The 25,365-nt window shown below is 39.8% G+C and overlaps 1 protein-coding gene across 1 annotated transcript in view; it reads right to left on the reverse strand.

Moving 5' to 3' along the window:
- napgb (N-ethylmaleimide-sensitive factor attachment protein, gamma b) overlaps positions 1–24,986 on the reverse strand; it is a 55,011-nt gene extending 30,025 nt beyond the window's left edge. Inside the window, exons 1-7 of the mRNA XM_072569843.1 lie at positions 24,703–24,986; positions 20,224–20,291; positions 19,405–19,489; positions 15,709–15,726; positions 7,359–7,389; positions 3,304–3,413; positions 2,063–2,129 (exon numbers count right to left, since the gene is read on the reverse strand). Coding sequence (XP_072425944.1) covers positions 2,063–2,129; positions 3,304–3,413; positions 7,359–7,389; positions 15,709–15,726; positions 19,405–19,489; positions 20,224–20,291; positions 24,703–24,755 — 432 coding nt within the window. The 5' untranslated portion in view covers positions 24,756–24,986. The remainder of the gene's footprint in view (positions 1–2,062; positions 2,130–3,303; positions 3,414–7,358; positions 7,390–15,708; positions 15,727–19,404; positions 19,490–20,223; positions 20,292–24,702) is intronic.
- Between the last annotated feature and the right edge of the window lie 379 nt (positions 24,987–25,365).

Raw genomic sequence — 25,365 nt, forward strand, 5'->3', positions numbered from 1 at the left:
ACTGTCCAGTATGTCAGTTCCAAACGATGGATTGTAATAGGGGAATCTCTGATCTCGGGTACAGGCAAACGTTTTGCTGTCATGAGTGAGACTTCAGGATCATGTTTTGCCTCCTTGGTCAAGAACCAGGGTGAAGGATGTCTTGGAGAGGGTGTAGAATATTCTGAAAGGGAAAAGTGACCAGCAGGGGATAGTTGTCACATTGGTACCAATGACATAGGTAAGGAAAGGAAAGAGGTTCTGCAGAGAGAATATAGGAACTAGGTAGGAGGTTAAAAAGTAGGTCATAGGAGGATAATAATATCTGGACTACTACCAGTGCAATCTGCTAGTGAGGGTGGTAACAGAAGGATAGAGCAGCTGAATAAGTGGCTGAGGAGCTGGTGCAGGGATTCACATTTTTAGACCATTGGGATCTCTTCAGGGGTTGAAATAACCTGTATAAGAAGAATGGGTTCCACCTGAATTGGAAGGGGACTAATGTCCTTGCAGGGAAACTTGCTAGTGTTACTAGGAGGCTTTAAACTAATAAGAGCAGGGAGCGGAACCAAAGCAATAGTGAGAAAAGAGAAAAGGCTGAGGTTTGTTCAGCAGATAAGTAAGGCAGCATGGCAGAGAACAACATAAAACTGATAAATTAATCTGCATTTACTTCAATGCAAGAGGCCTGATGGGTAAGGCAGATGAATTTAGGGCATGGATGGGAACATGGGACTGGGGTTTCATAGCCATTACAGAAATATAGCTCAAAGATGCACAGTTTGGCAGCTTAATGCTTCAGGATACAGATGCTATAGAAGGATATAACATGATGCAAGAGAAAGGGGAAGTAGCATTTTTGGTCAGGAAGAAAATTACACCTGCACTTAGGGAGGATATTCCTGGGAGATAATCCTATGAAGTAATATGGATTTACATGCATTTGGAGAGGCAATGACTGATTTGGGATATGGCTTTGGGCGTGGGAAATCATTTCTCACTAACTTGATTGAGTTTTTTTTTGAAGAGGTGACAAAGATGATCAAAGAATACAGAGGTTGTGCTTCGACGGGTCGGTGTGGACTTGTTGGGCCGAAGGGCCTGTTTCCACACTGTAAGTAATCTAATCTAATCTAAAAAAAAAAGTAGATATAGACTACATGAACTTCGGTAAAGCGTTCAACAAGGTTCCACATGATAGAGTGATTAGTAAGGTTATATCACAATATATATTAATATTAAAATCACCTATTATTACTGTAGTGCCTTTGATACATGTATTTATTCTCTACTGATTTGCTCGCCGACCCACCATGTGCCTACTGTATACAGTCCTATAGATTGCTCCTACCAGTGTCTCCTTTCCCTGCAATACAGAGAAGAATGACACGGTAGATGCTGAGTCGAGAGTGTGGAGTTGGAAAAGCATAACTGATTGGACAGCATCCAAGGAGCAGGAGAATCGATGTTTTGGGCATAAACCCTTTATCAGGAATCAGGTTTATGCCCAAAATGTCGACTCTCCTGCTCCTTGGATGCTACCTGACCGGTTGAGCTTTTTCAGCACCACACTCTCGAATCTGATCTCCAGCATCTGCAGTTCTCCAGGATAGATGCTGAGAAAATATCCCTGTTCTAAGAGATTAGAATTAGGACAGACTATTTAAAAATAAGGTGTTTGCCATTTAAAACTAATCCAGAAAATTATGTTCCCTTGCGAGGTTATTATTGTGTGAAATTCTCTTGAAAATGCAGTGGAGGAATGGTCTCTGAATAGTTTTAAGGCCAAGTTTGATAGATCTTTGATTGGCAAAAGGGTCACACAGAGTAGGGAAAGTGGAGTTGAGGCCACAATCAGATCAGCCTGGACTTTATTACAAGACAGAGCAGACACAAGCTGTTGATTGGACTACTCCTGCTCCTAATTTGTACATTCATCCGATGTTCTCTGAACTTATATTCTAATTGGACTGATTTCTAAACCAATTTTCTGTTGGTTCTAATGATAAACTGAAAAGCAACCAAGAAAATCTTTTTTATAAATCAGCAAATAAATTAAAGGATCCTTGGGTCCACAAATTACCTCAAACACTGAAGCAGCTTGTTGGTAAAGATCTACAGCTTTTTCCAAGTTTATGTTTTCAATCAGCCTGAAACATAAGGAAAACATTTTTTAAAGCCTGTAATGAGGAATTGCTTGTTAATCAGTTATTACCATATAATGTACAAAGATTGGCTAAACCTCAAAGCTACCAAGTGAACTTTGCTCATCATTTGGACTCTGACTCTAACCAATCTACTATTATTTTGCAGGTGACAGAAATGCCTGTTGAATATGAAGACCGGTGGAGTGGATGCTGTGGACAAGGAAATCCCCACTGTAATGGCATTAATTCAATGAATTTTTTAAAAGTTTTCTTTTTCCAAAAGGGAATGTGGATGTCACTGTTTAGGCCAGCATTTATGAGCTATCTTTTTGAACCACTGCAATCTTTGTGGTGTAGGAACACCACTGCAGTCTTTGTGGTGTAGTAACACCACAAAGTGCTGTTAGGGAGGGAATTCCAGGCTGCTCTAATACTTCTTGGTGGTACAAGTTATAAGTGTGGCAGTGGCTGAATTAATTTTAGGGCAGAACAAAACAGAACAGTCTGCTCTTCTTCAAATAATGTGTTGGGATCTTTTATCCTGGGAGTCGAAAGTGAAAATGCCCCTCAGTTTATCATCACATTCAAGAGACAGGAAACCAAATAATGAAACAACCCTTCAGTGCTGCACTGAAATGACAGTATAGACATTAGCTCCAGTTTGTGCAGTGAGTCACAAAGCACTGGCCTTCTGGCTCAAAGACAGATTTTATGCAGGAAAAATGGAAAGAGTCCAATTGCAATGATACAGATTTGGCAGAGATATTGAATAAATTTTCAGTTTTTAGTAAACAGTGATGGAATGGAGACTATACTTGTTAAACATGAGACTATCATTTATATCTATTTCACCCTGAGACTTCTCAATACTCAGTGATATTTGCATTGTTACAATTGCAGTTAGATTAATGTTTTATAGAATGGTATGAGGTCTCCACAGTAAAATAAACGTCATTACACACATAAAAAAGAGAATTATTTGGAAGTAAAATATCTATACTGCACTAGTGTTGACCATTACTCCCAGTATGCTTCAAAATAATAGGTATGGACTTATTAAATACATTTACCTGCAAATATCCAAAATTTTAAATCTTTTCACTCAAATGCCATCACCCAAATGTCATCAAATCTGTGTACTATAAATACATTTAAATTGTCATTTTAAATGTCTTACTTTCCAGCACGGTCCAGTGACATGGCAGCAGTATCAGGTGTTCCACTCTCTACAAACATCATGCTGGCTTTCTCAATAAACTGAACTGCTTCTGGTAACTTTTGCATTTCCTATTTTCAAAAAATATTCAATTATGCATGTGTATCTTTAGATCTTTGCATTAGCGTAGGATATTTAACTTGTGGTTTATGGTCAGGTATCAATGGGTACAGTCGGACATTATTCAAAAGATGGGAAGAATAGTGAAATAACATGCATCCAATAATTGCAAGAGAAGAGCTAACATCCAATGCACACTTAAATATTACTAAGTAAATTCGTATTTAAACAAAGGAGCATTCATTAAACATTCCCATATTATTTGTGCCTTAAAAATCATGCCACCTACTTATTTCCCTAGCCAGAACAATCCCATTCAAATTCCGCAAAGTATGTATTGTTAACCGGTTCTCAAACATGCTATTCCAATGTAAGGTTCAATTTACATTTATTGATATTTCATCAACATTCCCACATAAAATAATTCATTTGCAAGATAGGGATCAAAGGTTTCTGCTATGATCACTAAAACCACAAAAAAAAAGCAACCAAAGCAACCAGCCTGTCATCAACAACTCAACAGGTTCACTGATGTCACTCCAGCCTTTGTATGATTATTGTCCTACAGACAAACAATTGCTAGAAGACCATCTTCAAACCAAAGATGGAAAATAAGCATAATTTTGCAATGATTCAGAAAGATTTCCTTCTGTGAAAAAGTTTTAAAACTGTATATTGTAAATAATAATACTAAAACATATGAAGATGCTAAAATTTATGATTTACTTGTATATTAATGTGAATGCAGATAGGATCATGGAGCTAAGGCTACAATCAGATCAGTCATGATCTTACTGAATTATGTAGCAGTTTTGTGAACCTGATGAGATCATAAAAAACAGGGGAGCAGTGGACCACAACACTTTGCTTCATCATTCAGTTACGATAATGGATAACTGACTGTGGACTTATTATTTTTATGTGTGTTTCCCCATATTCCTCAATTCCCTTGCCTATCACAAATCTAACCAACTCAGCCTTGAATATATTCAAAGTATGCTGCCCCCACTATTTTAAGAGTAAGAATATGTCAAAGACTGAGGAGCTTCTAAGTGAAGAAATTCATCTTCATCTCCATCTTAAATAGGAGTTTCATTATTTTTAAAGTGAGCAGTTGAGAGGAGATTCACTGGTACCGGGATGAGGGGTGAGTTTATCTTACGATGAAAGTTTGGCCAGGCAAGTTTGGCTTGCGTCCTTTTATTTTTGTTCATGGGATATTGGCTTCACTGACTAGGACAGCATTTATTACCTTTCCCTCATTATTTAGAGGGTGTAAAATGTCAAATCATGGGGAATGATGGCAGATTTTCTTGCTAGAGGACATTAGTGAACCAAATAGCTTTTACAACAATTAACGATGGTTACATGATCACTATTAGGCAATTTTTAATCTAGATTTTTAATGAATTCAAATTTCAACATCTTCCATGGTGAAATTTCAATCCATGTTACCAGAACATTAGTCTGGGAGTCTAGATTATTCATCCAGTGACACTACCACTATGCCAGTCTGGAAGGATGAGAGCTAATGTCATTGAAACAGAAGAGAGCCTGAGGGGACTTGATAGCATCAAAGGATATTTCTTCCTGAGAGGGAGACTAAATCTAAGTAACAGGCAAAATATAAAAGGTTTCCCGTTTGAGATGGTGATGCAGAAGAATCCTTTTTTTCCTCAGTGGTTGTGGATCTTTGGACCTCCACCCAAGAGGATAACAAGGGAAAGATTAGGGCCCATTAGGAACCAAAGGCAATCTGCGTGTGGAGTCAAAGGACATTGGTTGGGCTAAACGAGTACTTCATATTTGCCTTCACAGTGGAGGAAGAGGATGTAGGTACAGAATTCAGGAAGAGGGACTGAAAAGTTTGAAATAGCAAATGACGTGGCATCGGACGTTTTGGCAGGCTTAAAAGTAGACAAACTGGCAGGTCCGGGTGAGATGTATTCCACGTTGCTCTGGCAGACAACAGAAAGCATTAATCTCCACTTGGAGAGACAAAGTATGACCATAGTAGGCAGCATGGCTTGTCAGAGGGAGGTCATGCCTCGCCAATTTGATTGAATTTTGAAAGGTGGCTATGTGTGTAGACGAGGGCAGTGCAGTTAATGTAGTTTATATGAATTTCTGCATATCATTCAATAATATTCCACATGGGATCCAGGTAATTTGGCAAGTTGGATCCAAAATTAGTGATAGCAGACAGAAGGTGATGGTTGAAGGCTGCTTGTGTATCCAAAGGCCAGTGTCCAGTGGCATACCACAGGGATCAGTGCTGGGTCCCTTACTGTTCAGCATACATACATACATACAAGTAATATTGGAGAAAACGTGGGGGGAGGGGTGTTGAAAAGGAAGTTTGCAGATGACATGAAGACTGGCCAGACGATTAACAGTAAGGAAGAACGTCTTAAGTCTTACAGGAAGATATAGGTAGATTTGTCAGATGGACAGATCAGAGGCAGGTGGAATTTAAACGCAGATACTGGTGAGGTGATTCACTTTCAAAGAAATAACAAGGCAAGGAAATATTCAATGAATGACAGGCCACTAGAATGTTCAGAGAAACAGAGGGAGTGTGGGGTGCTTGATTACAGATGCCAGAAGGCAGCAGGACAGGTTAATAGTCTATTTAAGGTGGCAGTTAGATTACAGCTGAAGTACTGCGTATAGTTTGGTCACTGCAATGAAGGGATGCAGAGGAGATTCACCAGAACATTACGTAGGATGGAGCAGTTTAACTATGAAGAGAGGCTTAGGTTATTTTCTTTAGAACAGAGAAAGCTTAGAGGGAACCGAAGAGGGAGCCTATATAATAAGATAATGAGGGGCAATGAACAAGGTGGATAGAAAAGTTGTTCCACTTAGTTGAAGTGTCAATAACAAGTGGCATAATGTTAAAGGTGTTAGATTAAGAGAGCATTTGAGGATTTATTTTCATCCTGAGGATGGGGAATCTGGAATGCATTGCCTGAGAGGGTACTTGTGGGAGGAAACCTCACAACCTTTAAAACATTTCCTTCGGATCAGCACTTTAAAAGTCATAATATTCAAGGTTACGGGCTAAGTGCTGGAAAGTGGGAGGTGAATAGATTTGAGTGTTGTTTTTGTTGGTGAGAACCAATGGGCCGAAGTGCCTCTTCTGTACTGTATGATTCTAGGAAAAGTGGCAGCCAATATGCTCACCTTAAACAGCCCACAAACAGCACTGAAATAAATGACAAAGTAATCAATTTTTTTGTTGGTGATTGAAGGATAAATGGTGGCCAGGATACAATGGAATGTGAGCATTTATTTTCAACTTAAGTCTTGAAGTGAAACTGAAACCAAAATCTCAGAGGTGCGTGCTACCAACTTATCATAACTGAGGCCAGCTGTAGTTCCAGCATTAGCCACCACTCTAGCTGGCACTGTTGAGACTGAAGAGCTGTTTGTTTTCTAATTGGTCAGCAACTCAGGGTTAGGTTCTTTGTTAAACGCATGGAAGCCTCAACAGCAGGCAGTTAACTATCTGATTCACAATCAAAGCAGTTCAGGATTTGAAATATTATTGGTGGTTAGGATTACAGTCACAGCCAATGAAATTCAGCTGTTAGACAGCAAGCATCATCTCAGTAATAAAATGAAGTGCGGGTGCAGGTGTTGGACTGCAGTGGACAAGGTCAGAAGTCATATGACACCAGGTTAAAGTCCAACAGGTTTATTTAAATCACAAGCTTTTGGAACATTGCTCCTTCATCAGGTGAGTAATAAAATGAAAGAATACAAACTTTCTCCCATAAATATGCATGCGCTATCAAAATTGCAACCTCAGATATCTGTATATTTCTGCAATATTGTTATCAGGTTATCCAGAGGCTCTCAAATATCCTTTCTCTTTTGCTGAAAAAAGAACCTTTGCACATTAGTTATTTTTGGTTAAATAAAGAAAGAAAAATGAATGACAAGGGACAAACCTTCAGCATCATTCCAGCCTGTTCATATGCTCTGTGGAGAACAGAAATAAATTACACAGAGATACCATACATCATAGGATTACCAAACAAAACTGGTCATGATGCACAAATTTAACAGAAAAGTATTAAAGATAGCTGATGCAGTCCTAAGCAGACTGCAAGCGGTACCAGTATTGGTCCAGTGCTCACCAATGGACTATTAACTCAAGAGACCCAGACTGATGCTCTGGAACCATAGGTTCAAATTACAACACAGCAGATACTGACATGTGAATTCAACTTTATATATAAAAATTAAAAGCTAATTTAATGGTGACCACGAGTTACAGCAGTGTGGTTGACTCAAATGTCTTCTGACATGACCTGGTAAGACAACTTGCTGGATAGACAACAAACGCCCATGGCCATATCCCACATGACAATTTTAAAAATGCCCCGTCAATCCTGCATAGTCCTTCTGACCAACATCCAAGGGAACTTATACCAAAATTGGGAGAGCAGTCAACAGCCTGATGCCTTTTAAATCTCGGTCAGCTCAGTCAATAGTTCTCTTACATAGCAACTCTTCAAAACGCCTGTAGGGTAAATTCTGAGTGTAACTATATCTTAAATGCTGCATAATCATCCACAGTGGAAGCACACTTGAACATAGTTGGGAAGGAGCTTGCCTGGGATTACTCAACTTTGACTCTGGACAATGTTTAATTGTAACCAGTCATACACAGACAAGAAAATATTCTGCAGATTAACAGCACTATGACCCCAGCTAATGTATCAGTTCTCCTCCATATTGAGCACCACTTGAAGGACTCACTGATGGCTGGCAAAAGCATGGAATGTATTCTGGATGTGGGACTTCAACATCCATCACCAAGAATAATTCAGTAGCACCACTACTGAGCAGCTAGAAGAGAGTGAGGACTGCAGATGCTGGATAGTCAGAATCGAAAAGTGTGGTGCTGGAAAAGTACAGCAGGTCAGGCAATATCCCAGAAGCAGGAGAATCAATGTTCCAGGTAAAAGCAGATAATGTTCTGGGAACCCTATGGCAATTGGTGGAATTTGAATTTAGTAAGAAATCTCAAATTAATGTGTCTAATTTTGGCTGTGAAATTGTTGTTAAATGTTGGGAAACACCCATCTGGTTGGTCTAGGGAAGGAAACTGACATCCTTGTGTGGTCTGGCCTACATGTCCTCTTAACTGTCCTCTGGGCAACCCACAGATAGACTCTCAACAAATAAAAAAATGCACCAGGTAAATTTGTTGCCACTGCAGTGTCACCATATTGCCCCCAGTATGGAAATCCAGAGCATTTGGCCTTAAAAGATGAATAAGTGGAAAACAGTTGTCATTATTTTAAAAAACATAATTCTACAATGAACAGAAAACAGTAACACATATGTATTGGGGTTTTATAGATATATAACAACATCAGCACTGAAAAGGACGGTAGAAATAAAAATATATTTCAAGAAGGATTGCACATCTTTTTATCCAAGCAGGCACGTAAAACATATAACGAAATTATATCTTTCAAAATATCCATTGTGTTGAAAATAAGACTTCCAACACGCAGTTGTTGAGATCAAATTGGAATGCTGTTCCATGGTTTTAAAAAAAAATTAATACCGAATGTCTCCACTTCTGACCTTATGTTTTAATGATAATGCTGATGAAGACTATTCAAACTCAAGACACTACATTGAGGAACCTGTGGCTACCTAATTGGGCTGAAATTACTGACTTCCAACAAGCTCTTTCTGTCCTATATATGACATTAGCAAATGATGAGCTTACTCTTTTTTTCATTGAGTTCAACTTTGCCACACTTGGACAAATGCTCATGATGTCATGGCAGTCTCTGTCAGTTCATCTTTGGCATTCAGTTCTTTTGCCCATGTTTGGACTAAGACTATAATGAGCTCTAGAATTAGGGGCTCTGCAAATATCAATATTGGAACATTGGTGGGCAGGTTGTTGCTGAATGAGGGATATTTTAAACCACTCGTTAGTTGGTTAATTTGGCAATAATGACCAATTGGATTTACACTGCTTTCTGCTGACAGAATGTACTCTCTCAATTCTTGCACATAGTCAGGTAAAGGTCAGCGTTTTTGATGCATTTCAGCAGCTTGGTTAGGAGTGCTGCTAGTTCCACAGCACAAATTTTAGTATCATAACTAGGGTATTGTCAAGATTCATGGCCATTTCTATATTTACGACCTTGGGCCATTAATGTAACATACCCAAAGGGAATTGAATTGTCTAAAGACTGGCATCTATGCTGGTGCAGGCCTTGTGAGTAGAAGATAATCAAAGAGTTGGCAACTCTGGCTGAAGAAGCTACTGTTCCAGCTGTGTCCTTTGCACTAACATGCTGTGTTCAAAATCAAAGAGAATAGGGATGTTTTTAGACTATCCTCCAGTTAGTTAACTAATTGCCCAACATCATTCAGAACTGAATGTAACAAGACTTCAAGGCTTTGTTCTGATCTTTTGGCATGAGATTTATTCAGTTCCATCTGCAGAATACTGACTCTGCTATTTAGCCTGCAGGTAGCTTTGTGTTATAGCTTCATTAGGTTTGAAACATGTTTACAGGTATGTCTAATGCTGCTTCTTCATGCTCTCCTTTAGTCTCCCCTGAAGCAGGGTTTGGTTTCCTGAATCTTGAAGCACAGAAATAATGTAAGTGAGATTACAAATTGTAGTTAAATGTAATTCTGCTACCACTGAAGACCCACTGTACCTCATGGATGCCCAGTTTTGAGACACCAGAGTGATCCTGGGCCTGTCCAATGTAGCAAAGTGGAATAACTACACATAATAGAGAATGATCTGTGTGCAGATGGGATTCCTCTCCAAAAGGAATGGCTATTCACTCCAATACCATCTCACTACCTGCAATGCATCCAATCTGGCAGATATCATTTTCAGGACTGAATCAGCTTGGTCAGTAGTGATTCGACCTAAGCCACTTTGGGGACACTGAGGTTCCCCACCCAGAGTGCATTCTTGTTACTCTTAGAGCTTCTTTCAAGTTTAATGTGGAAGAGTACTTATTCAATAGCTGAGCGAGAGTGGTAGATGAAATCTTCACACATTCAACTCAGTAACATGAAACCATCAGGCTTGGAGATAATGCCCTGTTGCATTAACCCCCATCATCATAAAGCGTTGAGAGGCTCGGATGAGGCATTTCAAGACCCTGCTGCCCCCCTTACGGGGCACCCTGCTGTTTTGTATCAACCCAACAGATGATGCTATCTCTACCACCCTCCATCTGGCCCTTCCCCCACCTGGCCAAGACAGACACTTGGGTCAGATTATTGTTCATAGACTTCAGTTCTGCATTTACCATGATCATTCCTCAGCACCTGAGTGGAAAGCTGAACCTGCTGGACTTGAATACCTACTTCTGTAACTGGATCCTGGACTTTTTGACTGAGACACCTCAGTCAGTCCGTATTGGGACCAGTATATCCCTCCCCCCCCCCCCCCCCAAGGACTGTGTGCTTGGTCCACTGCTGCTCACGCTGCTGACAACTGTGCAGCATGCACAGCTCGAATTACATAAAGTTTGCTGATGACACGACGGTAGTGGGTCTCATTAGCAGTAACGACAAGTCAGCATAGAGAGAGAGAGGAGGTGCAATGGCTAACAGACTGGTGCAGAGCCAACAACCTGTCTCTGAATGTGGATAAAATGAAAGAGATGGTTGTTGACTTCAGGACAGCACAGGATGATCCCTCTCTGCTAAACATCAACAGTTTCCAAATGGAGATTGTGAAGAGCACCAAATTTCTTGGTGTCCACCTGATGGAGAATCTCACCTGGCCCCTCAACATCAGCTCCATTGCTAAGAAATAGTAAAGTCCCAGCAGCATCTCTACTTTCTGTGTAGGTTGAGGAAAGCCCATCTCCCAACCCCCATCCTCAACACATTCTACAAAGGGTTCATTGAGAGTACCCTGAGCAGCTGCATCACTGCGTGATTCGGGAATTGCACCTTCTTAGATAGTAAGACCCTACAACTGAGAAGATCATTGAGGTCTCTCTTCTCTCCAATACAGACATTTACACCACACGCTGCATCCGCAAGGTTAACAGCACTGTGGACAACCCCATGCATCCTTCATTCAAATTTTTCTCCCTCCTACCATCTGGCAGAAGATACCGGAGCATTCTGTTTCTCACGGCCAGACTGCACAATAGTTTCTTCCCCCAAGCCATTAGGCTTCTTAACGCTATATGATCCCACTCTATTCCATTTGCAATTTTCAGGCGACTTTTTGAACTGCTGCTAAAATAATGTTTTATTAATGATCATTTGTCATTACATTGTAATTTGTCAGGAATTACTGTGCTATCTTACACATTTTGCACTTTATGCTGCCCTGTGTATGACTGTACTCCTGTGCAATCTGTGTGTTCATATAGCTCGGTCCTGGAAGAACACTGTCTCGTTTTTAATTGTACCATTTGTATATGATAGAAACAACAAATTCAGTTATAGAGTCATAGAGATGTACAGCATGGAAACAGACCCTTCGGTCCAATCCGTCCATGCTGACCAGATATCTCAACCCAATCTAGCCCCACCTGCCAGCACCCGGCCCATATCCCTCCAAACCCTTCCTATTCATATACCCATCCAAATGCCTCTTAAATGTTGCAATTGTACCAGCCTCCACCACTTCCTCTGGCAGCTCATTCCATACATGTACCACCCTGTGTGAAAATGTTGCCCCGTAGGTCTCATATCTTTCCTCAATCACCCTAAACCTATGCCCTCTAGTTCTGGACTCCCCAATCCCAGGAAAAAAAAAACCTTTGTCTATTTACCCTATCCATGCTCCTCATAATTTTGTAAACCTCTAGAAGGTCACTCCTCAGCCTCCGACGCTCCAGGGAAAACAGCCCCAGCCTGTACAGCCTCTCCCTATAGCTCAAATACTCCAATCCTGGCAACATCTTTTCTGAACCCTTTCAAGTTTCACAACATCTTTCTGATAGGAAGACGACCAGAATTCCATGCAATATTCCAACAGTGGCCTCACCAATGTCCTGTACAGCCACAACATAACCTCCCAACTCCTGTACTCAATACTCTGACCAATAAAAGAAAGCATATCAAATGCATTCTTCACTATCCTATCTACCAGCGACTCCACTTTCAAGGAGCTATGAACCTGCACTCCAAGGTCTCTTTGTTTAGCAACACTCCCTAGGACCTTACCATTAAAGGTGTATAAGTCCTGCTAAGATTTGCTTTCCCAAAATGCAGCACTTCACATTTATCTGAATTAAACTCTATCTGCCACTTCTCTGCCTATTGATCCATCTGGTCAAGATCCTGTTATAATCTGAGGTATCCCTCTTCGCTGTCCACTACAGCTCAATTTTGGTATCATCTGCAAACTTACTAACTGTACCTCTTATGCTCGTATCCAAATCATTTATGTAAATGACAAAAGGTAGAGGACCCAGCACCGATCCTTGTGGCACTCCACTGGTCACAGGCCTCCAGTCTGAAAAACTACCCTCCTTCACCACCCTCTGTCTTCTACCAGTTACTCTACTTAATGCTGAAAGGTCCCAGAGCCATTCCATTAATTGTAAACTACTGTGCTGCCACTTCCATTAGTGTAGACTTACCCAAGAATGGCAATGGACAAGTCTGGGGCATCAACTTTAAAATATAATTTGGTACTTTTATTGAGTTAGGTTGCTGCTGAATTAGTCTATGGGACAGTCCAATAATTTTGGAACAAGATTCCATTTTTGAGTGAGGATGACTTTGCAGGATTGATTGAGCATCACCTTGCACAATGGCTGTTTTTACTCCATCTTGTATTTTCTGTTGCAGTACATTGTCAGCATGGCCATATTAGTAAAGCAGGACGTACTTCTACTGTCTTAAAAGATGATTAGTGAACTAGATGTTTTTTTTGCTGTTTTTAAAAAAAATTCAGTTGCTTCATGGTCATTAATAAGACGTTTGTTCAATTTTTAATTAACTGAATTGAATATCCCTCTGTCCTGGCCTTTACATTAGCAGTCCACTAACGTCCTTGCCTTTAGTGCAAAAAAATTGAAACAAAAGAACGAAGGTAGTGCTTGGAAAGTAAATCTGGCCTAAACCTTAATAGAAAATGCAGTTTCAAACATGTGCTCATTTCACAATTTTGTCTGTGCATTCATTTAATATTAAAACATGAACAGTACAGGTCCTTCAGTCCTCGATGTTGTGCCAGCCCTTTATCCTACTCGAAGATCAGATTAACCTACACACCCTTTATTGTACCATCTTCCATGTGCCTATCCAAGAGTTCTTAAATGCCCCTAATATATCTGACTCTACTACCATTGCTGGCAGTGTATTCCACGCACCCACCGCTCTGTGTAAACTACCTACCTCTGACATCTCCTCTAAACCTTCTTTCAATTACCTTAAAATTATGTCCCTCTTGATAGAGATTTCCACCTTTGGAAAAAGTCTCTGTCTATCCACTCTAACTATGTCTCTCAACATCCTGTACATCTCTGTCAAGTCACCTCTCATTCTTCTTCACTCCAATGAGAAAAGGCCTAACTCCCTCAACATAAGACATGCCCTCCAGTCCAGGCAGCATTCTAGTAAATCTCCTCTGCACCCTCTCTAAAGCTTCCTGTAATGAGTCAAACTGAACACAATATTTCAAGTGTGGTCTAACCAGGGCTCTATAGAGCTACAGCAGAACCTTGCGGCTCAAATTCAATCCCTCTGCAAATGAAAGCCAATATACCATACACCTTCTTAACAACACTATCAACTTGTGTGGCAATTTTGAGGGCTCTATGGACATACACCCCAAGATGCCTCTATTCCTCCAGACTGCCAAGAATCCTGCCTTCTGCATTCAAATTCAACCTTCCAAACTGAATGACTTCACTTTTCCAAGTTGAACTCCATCTGCCACTTATCAGCCCAGTTCTGCAATGTTGATTCAATTCTCTGATATCACCAGAGTTAATTACTTTACAATATCAGAATTTCTTTTTGAAGAAACATATTTTCAAGTACCCGGAATGAAAAAATCCAAAACTCATTTCATGTAGCAATTTTATTTTTGACTGCTGTCTTGACTGAAGAATTTCCCTTAATTTCTACTTAACAGTGAAATAGTGACATTATAAAACAGGTTATGGAAGTTAACACAACTGGGGAGAAATTTATTTTGACAAACAAAAAAAAAAATCTGCAAACTGAAAGTCCAGTTGCTGATGCTACTTCCTAGTTCAGTAGCAGCAAAACAAATAGAAAGATCAAGGTACTAGAATGATTTGTACATGCACCCTCCAATTCCCTTTTAAAGCATACATTTATCAATTTCTCCCTCTCATCTCATGCTTTTTACTTTCTTCAACTAAAAACCTGGGAATGCAAGAGTTTTGCATGGATCTGCATGGTTTGAACAATCAGTGAATTTCCAATTGCTTAAAATTTCTAATGCAAGATCTGAGTACAGTTGTAAGAAAATTAACAAAAATAATGACAAACGAAGTTACACATAACCTACAGAAACGATTAAGTGCAAATGGAGGTCCCCCAATCACCAGACAATTTAAAAATCGGTGTGAAACTACATTAAAGCCAAAACAGATATCAATTTTAGGAAGAAATACAATTGAATGTTAATGCAGTGCTTACAACATGAATAAGCGATGTTTTTCTTACCATAGTAATAGACAAAAGGACAAGTCTGAAGAATCTGATTTCGCACAAGAAACAAAGTTTGGCCCCAAAAACAAAACAAAATGAATCCCTGCCATCTAGCAATACAACAGATAGCTGTAACTGATTAAAACATATGAAGTTATAGTAATGCAAAACGTTAATCCTTTCTGTGGATTTGTCCAACATGCTGAAAAATAAAGCAACCTGTTCTTGTCCATCTACCATAAACCCCTAATAATTATCCCAACAACATGAAAAGCAGCTCAGGCTTGAATCTTTTCAGCTGACATGGGCTCCCGCCATCTCCTGAGCTTGAAGGAAGCAGAATTAAATTTTTGACTTGTACTTTAAGTATTATTACTTTAAAAATTAAAAAGATCTCATTGAGGAATCTCAATTGTTCCATCCTGGCCTTTTCCCCATCTCTTGATGCTTTTCTCATCAGTTCCAAATTCCAGAGATTTTTAAATTTCGGTTGATCAAATGTACAAATTATATCATTTCTTTTGGACTGCTGCATTCCATTAGAAGGGCACTAGACAAATCTCGAACTTCGCCATTAATATAGGTTTAATTTAATTCCCTGGGGTAAAGAAAACAAAAGCAGCAGAAATTTACAATACTTACTTAGCAGCATGGAAGAAACTAGCATGAGCAAAATGTTAAGGAAGACAAAAAGAAGTGTCAGCAGCGAATACATATCATTACATATTACAAAACATTCAGTGTGATCTCAGACAAGAGTGATGTCTCATCTGGATCTTATCGTTAAATGAAATATGCCAGTGACAAGGAATCAGATTGTTTCAACGTTCACTGAAAACATAATTGTGCTGACTTCAGGATTCTAATAAAATTGTTGCTTTTAATGCTCTCAAGTGATATAGCCATCACTGGCTGGGTCAGCGTTTAATATCCTGGAGAATGTAGTTTTGAAGCCTTTGAGGTGTAGGGACAACTAAAATGATATTAGGGAGAGAGTTACAGAATTTTGACTAAGTCACAATGAAGGAACAATAATACATTTCTAAAGCAGGATGGAATGTAGCTTGGAGGGGAACTTGCAAGTGATGTGATCCTCATACATCTGCTGACCCTGTCCTTCAGCCATGATGAGTCACTACAATGCATCTTGGTACACACTGCTGCCACTGATCATCAATGATGAATGTCGAAGGTGGGCTACTTTGTCCTGGATGGTGTTAAGCTTCTTGACTGTTACTGCACAAAACCAGGCAAACAGACTTGTGCTATGGAGATCAATAGGCTTCAGCAAGGCAGGTGGGTTACCTGCTACAGAATTTCAAACTTCTAACTGTATTTATAGCACAGGTTCAGTTCAGCAAAGGTAATGTTATTAAACATGAAGAGGTGATTATATTCTCTCTTGGAGGTGGCCATTGCCTGATATAGTGTGATGCAAATATTACTTGTTACATATCAGCCCAAGGAGATAGTGAGAACTGCAGATGCTGAAAGTCAGTTGACAAAGCATAGGTCATGCAGATCAGAGGAGCAGGGCAGTCGATATTTCAGGTCAGAACCTTTCATTAGTCCTGTGACAACATTCTGGCAATACCCCTAAAGATCTGTGGTTCAGAACTAGCCGCATCCTTGCCAAACTGTTCCAAAGCAGCTTCAATATCTATTCAATAATGTGGAAAACTGACCTATCCACAAAAGGAAGGACAAATCCAACTTTATTATCAAATAAAAATTGAATAACCTGCAGATTCTGCAAATCAGAAACAAAACAGTAGATCTGTGCAGCCAGACCTGCTGAACTTTTCCAATAGTTTGTTTTTGTTGCTAACCAATTACCACTCTGTCTACTTTTGCTTATCAAAGTGATGTAAGAGATCTTCAGTGCTGTCAAGTATCACTTGCAAAGGAATAAAATAATAATTTGAATGTTCTTTATTTAAGTTCCAATTTAAAAATCATCATGAAAAGTTTTATTGATTTATTTCAAAATATGTCACATCATGCCAATTCATATTTCATTTAAAAGAAATCTACAATCCCTCTACTGACCTGACAGTGTAGTTAAGAAGCATGTCCTAGAAATACTTAGAAGTTGCTCTGAAAACAGTGAATGAAGTTTATATGCCACATTGTGTTTAGTTTTCAACTGCCTAGCAGCATATTCCAAACTGCAATTCACCTTCATTTTATTGAGCGGAAGGGGGAAGGTTGGTAAACAGTTGGCCCGCTATGCACTATAACGCCAACCCCTTGGGTTCAATTCCCACATTGATTAAAATAACTATGAGATAACAGATCAATGGTGACATTCACATTAAAATACTAGCTGTCAATTTCTCCAATGAAAGAGCAGCTCCATGGTCCACAAAGACTACAGCAACTTTACTATTTAGCTGGATTGTCCTGAATTTTAAAATACATTCTAACATATTGAGCACTCAACTACAAAATATGAGCCGAGTCGAAAATTGACACGTAGGTAACTCAAAAGCTCAGGCTCAATACTAATTTAATTCCATACCTGCATGCTTGAAGATTTAGACCACATTATATCCTATAGTTTGTTTGGGAAGTGTTAACTATCTACAAACAGTAATAATATCTATAAATGTCGGCCAGCTTATCGGGGATATAAGGAAGGGAGCCCTAAATCGGAAAAATCTGCATCGCTGACAATGCAAAAATCCCTTAGCACTGCACTGAGGTCCATGAAGTAGAGCTTGAACTAAAACCATGTGATGCAGAAGCCAAAGTGCTACCACAGAGCCAAGAGAAAGACTCTACCTACCTAATAACTCCAAAAGTCTACAGTAATGTTGGGATGTTTCTTGGAACAGAAAATGAGAACAAATTTACATACAAGCTGCAATGTTTTTAAATGCAGCTGAGCAAGGAGACAACAGGCAACTTGAAAGGACATTGGGCAACAATTTTCTTCAAAGTTAAAGTTCTCCCATGCACACATTATAACTTCAGTGATATATCAGCATTTGGTGATGAAGTGGGAGATGGCACAGGGCAGGGTGACACTAGGCACATAGACACACACAATGGCCACTTAACCATAAGTTGGCCACTTGACACACAAGATGGCCACCAGACTACAATATGGAGAGAGAGAGACAGCAGAGCAAACACATCCTGGGGCCACCAGGATGCCAGCATGATGTACTCTCAACCTAGTTGATTAGTTTAAGGCAGGTGGGGGAGAGAATACACATGAGTAGCGGATACTGCCCACCAAAGTGTCTGGGTCTAGCCAACACCTTTGATAGAAATGCTAACTATTTGGTGCGGACTCAACACAAAATGCTAACAGCCAGGGCTGCAGTAATCATCCTTCTCAGGAAGAGCGATTAGCACCCATTACTACAGTAATGCACTTGTGCACAGATGTTGAAATTAACAAAGGTTGCGCTGAAACTGAATGACCGTGCCAAAATTAACAAAGGCTGCACTGGAACTGACAATGACTGCACCAAAACTAATCAGTGATTCTGCAATGCTTACAATAAACAAACTATGTTACAATGACAATAACCTCACCACTGACCTGTCATATTACAAAACATATAAAAGTATCTTGACATGTGCTCTGGGCGGAGAGAAGAATCGCAGCTGACCACTGTGCGGTTGGTGTCTCTCTCTCCCCGGAGCTCCAGTATTCCCTTGTACAATAAACTCTGTCATTGAACCCCGACTCTGACTCAGAGGCTGGTGATTTTCCCCACAACAGTGAAAAATTATTGTATACATCATTCTCTCAGTTGTTTTTTCAAAAGAATCTAAGAAGTAGGAGCAGACATTGGCTACACACCTCAAGCTCACTCTACTGAATAAAGTTAATTTTCTATCTTAATTCCACTTTCTTTTCCTATCCCACATTCCTAAATTCCCTTAATGCCCAAAACTATTTTGATCTGGCCAGAATATATTCAACAACTGAATAGTCAGAGTACAGAATTCCAAATATTCCCAATACAAATTAAGTGAATAGATTCCTCAATATCTGAATTCTACATGACTGAAACCCTTATTCGGCACATTTGTCACAAGTTCAAAACTCTGCAATCAGTAAAATTAGCCTCTTAGCATTATCCTTAAGCCTAAGTAATAAAATTCAAGAAGGAGAAGCCCTGTGGTAGTTCATCCTCATTATAGTTCCAATTTAGCAGTTGTTCAATTTGGTATAAAACAATGCAAAACATCTTTCTAGTTATACCTTACTTCCCTAAAAATGAATTAGAATTTGTTTTGAAAATATTAATACATAATATACATAATACCAAGTAAAGCACTTCCTTCAAGAAGTCAGCTTTAAAGAAAAGAAAAGGATACGCTCTATTGTTCTGATGTGACTCTGCTTCTCTTAGGTAGGCATCTTTTGCTTGGTCATATTGTTTTGCATTCTTGAATGCAACAGCTACAAAAAAACAGAATACAAAAATTTACATGAAATTATAAGATACAACAGCAATTTTCATTTAATTATTCACTACTCACAACATGCAAAGACAGAAAATGTACTAAATAGATGGAGCACATCTGCCAAGAAAGTGCCATCCACCTTAATCTAGTTTCCAACTCGACGTGGAACTCATTTTCAAGTACTTGAAGTTATATCCAAATACTTATTTAAAAGTAACGAAGATTTTGCCTCTATTCTTATTACAGATTCCCATCAACTTCTGCAAGAAAGACAATTGTCAACTCTTCCCCAATGCTTCCATCAATTACATATAATCTGCATCACTGACTATTCATCCCTTTAAAAGGTAAATAAGTTTTTCTTGACAACTTTACCTACTTTCTTTTTTAAATATGTCAATTAAATCTCACCTTGATAAATTCAATAAAACAAAGTAATTGTGCGTTTAATAGAAGTTTCTTCCAATTATTGTTAACTTTCTACTGAAACACTCTTTCAAATTATAAATGTAAAAATTTCAAAATCTTTATCCAACCCTGAAAGATAACCTGTATAAATTTACATTTACTTAGCATTATGAATTATTAACAAAATATAAACTTAGCAAGTGCTCAGTACACATAACATATTACAATAGAAAGGAGATATGTTTTACAGGGTACATTAAATGTGGAACGGAGATTAATATTATTGAGCAACTTCAAAACATTAAGATCATTTGTTCTTACCTGCTTTTGCATATTCAGATGCTGCACTGTCATAATCAGGTTTCCATTTTAAAAAGCCTGTTTTCAGACTGCAAATAAAACAGAACCAATCAAGTGAATTGTATTTAACAAAGCCTCATGTTGTATTAACATTTTCACAGCTAATAAACTAGGTTTCCATTAGACAAAAGTTAGGATTGCAGTGAACTACCCAAGATTTGATATGTAATAGTGATCTGGTCCTTGTTTTTTAAATTCAACCAGATGTGGCCTTTGCTAACTAGACCAGCATTTATTGTCCATTCCTAGTTGCCCTCAAGAAGGTACTGAGCTCAGTCAAATGCAGCCTTGATGTCAAAGGCAATCACACACCCCTTATCCCAGAGTTCAAAAACAACCACCTAATTGCAGTAATCCCATTTTCCAGTATTTAGTCTATAGCCTCTGCATCCTCTCCAGTGCTATCATATCCCTCCTATAGTCTGGATTCTAGAATTGTACAGAATACTCTGGGACCAAAACAATATTTTGTACAGTTTCGGCATAAACTCCCTGCTCTTTAAATCTGTGCCTCAGCTAATAAAGGCAAATACCCCAAATGCTTTCTGAACCACTTTATCCACCTGTCTTGATACCTTAAGGAACTGGTGTACATTTACATCAGGTCCCTTCTACTCTTGGTGCTTCCCAACGTCCAAATGTTCATCCAGTATTCCCTTACTTTGTTTGTCCTGCTCAAATGCATAACCTCACATATATCTGTATTTAATTCCACTTGCCACTGATCAGTCAGTCATTCTGAACATCCTATCTAAGTCTATTCTCCTCATTATTTACCACCCAACCAATCTTTGTATCATCTGCAAACTCATTAACCCTCCTACATTCACGTTTAAGTTATTTAAATAAAACTATAAACAGCAAGGACTCAATTTGAGGCCAGACCTTTGGCTCAGACTATCACCGCGCCACAAGAGCCAAATTTCTATTCATATATGATCTGAAAAATTAATAGCACTCAACTCCAAATAAAGACATTTGAGACATTGCTTCAAGATAAAATAGATGTATTCTTGAAATGACAAAAAAAAATCCACTCTCAAAGCAGCTCAATTTTAACACGTACCATTTCTTAAGAGTTTGTTCAATAACATGTCCTTCCCAAAAGTATAATCAGATCACACATCAGCATTCCTGGAATGGTGGGACTACCATACGCTGAAAGACTGGAGCGACTGGGCTTGTATACCCTTGAGTTTAGAAGACCGAGAGGGGATCTGATTGAGACATAAGATTATTAAAGGATTGGACACTCTGGAGGCAGGAAATATGTTTCCACTGATGGGTGAGTGCCGAACCAGAGGAAACAGATTAAAAACACGGGGTAGACCATTTAGGATAGAAATGAGGAGAAACTTCTTCACCCAGAGAGTGGTGGCTGTGTGGAATGCTCTACCCCAGATGGCAGTGGAGGCCCAATCTCTGGATTCATTTAAGAAAGAGTTGGATAGAGCTCCCGAGGATAGTGGAATCAAGGGTTATGGAGATAAGGCAGGAACAGGATACTGATTAAGGATGACCAGCCATGATCATATTGAATGGTGGTGCAGGCTCGAAGGGCAGAATGGCCTACTCCTGCACCTATTGTCTATAAAGATGCACTTCATCATTGCAGTTCAGAAACTAGGAATCCTGGTCCAAGCATCTCACCTCTTGACTCCCAGAGCCAGTCCACCATGTCCAAGGCAGAGGTTAGAAGTGTAATGGAATACCCCCCACTTGCCTGGACAAATGAAATTCCAACAACTTTAGAACTTGGTGCCATACGGGACTAAGCAGCCCACTTCATTGGCATTGCATCCTTAAATACTTACTCCCTTCACCACTGACTCAAAGTGGTAGCTTGTCCCCTCTCCAAGGTGCAGGGCAGGAATTCATTAAAGCCTCAAACAGCATCTTCCAAATCCTTGATCACTATCATCTAGAATTCAAAGGCAATAGATATGTAGGAAGAATACCAATTGTAAGCTCCCCTCCAAACCACTCACTACCCTGACTTGGAAATACATCACCATTCAGTGTCAATGGATCACGATCCTGGAATCCCCTCTCAATCAGCACTGTAGGTGTACCTACACCAAATGAACAGCAGCAATTCCAGAAGGCAGTTTACCACAAACTTCTCAACAGAAGTTAGGGATAGATAATAAATACTGGTGCAAAGCTCACATCCCTTTTTTTTGTTTAAAATGATGCTTGCTTTAGTACTTTGAAAGAGTTTCCCCCATGGTCCCCCTTCAAGAATTCAATCAATTTTAAATGTACACTTATTATATGCTGAGATAGTCTCAACATCATCAGTCCACTAAATTTCTACGAGCACCTCGAACACAGTATTGTCATCTGGCTAATAAGGAATTAATGAATATATTAATATGTTAAGCTCTGAAAATGTATCAGTTAGCCCAGTTGATCATTTGATTAAAAATAATGCATATAGGGAAGACGACAATTTGGCACTAGGTAATGATGTTCATTTGTTAGAACAGAGCCTTCCAGACCACATGACTTCTTTGATTTTTTTATTAAAATTGCTACGAGCCATGAAGCTAACATTCCTTGATTAGTGAATTATTACTTGTCCTTTCCAGACCCATCAATTTCTGCACTGATTAAGAATCATGGGATACATACAGTACAGAAGCATGTCAGGTCTGTACCACCTCTGGAGATGAACAACTCACATAGTCCTACCTTCCACTGGTATCACTGCAAACTTTTTTTTAAATTATGTAATTCACTTCTGAAAGACTGACTACTATGCCTGAGCAGAGCATTTCGGATTCTAACCATGTACAGAATAAAAAGGATTTTGCAATGTCATCCTTGCTTCTTTTGCCAATCCCCATAAATCGGTGTCCCTTAGTTCTCGATCTTTCCACTACATTTTCCCTTACCTATAGGCCCCTCATCATTTTGCAACCATCAAATCAACTCAATCTTTTACCCAAGAAGAATAGCTCCAGCGTCAGCAACCCATCTAGCTAGAGTTCTTTATCCCAGCGAATAACACAACCACATAAAAATAGAGCAGAATACAATTTAGTTACACTGTAATACTCTTGCTTAAAATTATACAGGATTAATTTAAGAATTGATATCAGTGTGTGCGTACTGCACAGAATGGACATCGGAGCTATCAAAACATTGATAGCATTTAGGGACATCTGTAACACAACTGTGCCACTTCTATTTTTTTTAATTCATTCATGACATGGGGATTCCGCTGGGTCGGCCAGCATTTATTGGCCATTTCTAATTATCCTTGGGCCTTATACTGGACAGGTTTTGGAGAATTACAAGGTGAGTGACTCATTGCAGGATTCCTAGCCTGCACTTGTAGGCGCAGCACTTATATGGCTTGAAAAAGAAATAAAACACTGTGGATGCTGGAAATGTGAAACAAATAGAATGCAGGAGACTTATCAGCAGGTCTGGCAGCAACTCCGCTTCGTGATATTTGAGTACTTACTTCACTGCCACCTCTCTTCCAGGCATCTGCATCTGAAGTTCTACTCTCCGATGGGATTATCATTTTAACCTTTCAGAAAAGCTGACAACATCATACCAGACATGAATATACTGTTCCTTCCACACAAGCTACCAGACCTGCTGAGTTTATCTAACATTTCCATTGTTTATATGGCTAGTCCAATGCAATTTTCAGTCAATCGAATCCATACCATCCTTAAAATATGTTGGCATGGAGGTTTCAGCCATTGTAACGCCAATGAATATAATCAACCAATACAGTACACCCAAAAGGCAATCAAAAGGTAACATAACCAGTGAATTTGGCTTCATTTGCACTGATCTTATTGAATACCTAAACAGGAAGCATATAGTTTGCAAAGGTTCTTGGGAATCTTAGTGCACCAACGGATGCCAACAGTGGGTAGACACAGGATATGGAGGTAAAAACAATGACTGCAGATGCTGGAAAGCAAATACTGGATTAGTGGTGCTGGAAGAGCACAGCAGTTCAGGCAGCATCCAACGAGCAGCGAAACAGGATATGGAACTAGGCAAAAGTGAGAACTGCAGATGCTGGGAACCAGAGTTTAGATCAGAGTGGTACTGGAAAAGCTCAGCAGGTCAGGCAGCATCCGAGGAGCAGGAAAATCGGTGTTTCGGGCAAAAGCCTTTCATCAGCCCTACTCCTGATGAAAGGCTTTTCCTGCTCCTCGGATGCTGCCTGACCTGCTGAGCTTTTCCAGCACCACTCTGATCTAATCACAGGATATGGAACTACAACTCCCAGAATGCTTCGGTCAGGGGTCAGGCAGACCAGGGGCCGCGAGCCGTTTCAGTTAAAACGAAGCGTTAGAACCCATTCGGATGAGCTCTCCCCTTCCATTCATAAAACACAGCGACTGCCTCAAGCAATATTGTAAATGGGGAAGAAAAACAAAATTCAAATTCGTCCGTCGGCTGGTTTACCATTTCTCAGCTGCGGCTATATGTTCCAACGCCTCGTTAATTTTCTGAGCCATCCGCCTCTCTCTGACTAAAAGCTCACACTTTCGTTCGCTTTAAAACATCAAGGACAGCGAAAAGGACACGAAGACTTCGCTCCGTACGGTCAGATGTTTTGCACTTTCCTGCAGTAAAGGTCCGGAGTAAAAGCCCAATCCCTCGGCCTCTAGCGCAGATCTTCTCCCCGCCCTCTCAAGGCGGTCGCCGCTGGTTGGAGCCGCTCAATTGCCAACGAACAGGGCCGGCCGTGACAGTAACGCGCAAGCGCGTTCACCCAGGTGGGCGCGCAGTCGCATTAACGCATTAGCATCCACCTGGGGCGTTAATGAGTCGCGGGAGCAGAATTAGGCCATTTGACCCATCGAGTCTGTTGATATGGCTGATGTGACTTGGGTGTTGGAGTGGGCTGAACAAAGTTAAAAATCACACAACGCCAGGTTATAGTCCAAAAGGTTTATCTGGATACATTCGGAGCGCCGCTCCTATTGGTCTCACCCCATAACCAATGATCCTCAGGTAAATCTGTTGGACTCTAACCTGGTGCTGTGTGATTTTTTTTAACTTAGTGTAGTTCTGCGGAAGGTTCACTGAACCTGAACATTGTCTCTTTTATCTTCGTAGATGCAG

This window comes from Chiloscyllium punctatum, chromosome 5 (genome assembly GCF_047496795.1).
Source record: "Chiloscyllium punctatum isolate Juve2018m chromosome 5, sChiPun1.3, whole genome shotgun sequence".
In the NCBI taxonomy this organism is placed as follows: Eukaryota; Metazoa; Chordata; class Chondrichthyes; order Orectolobiformes; family Hemiscylliidae; genus Chiloscyllium; species Chiloscyllium punctatum.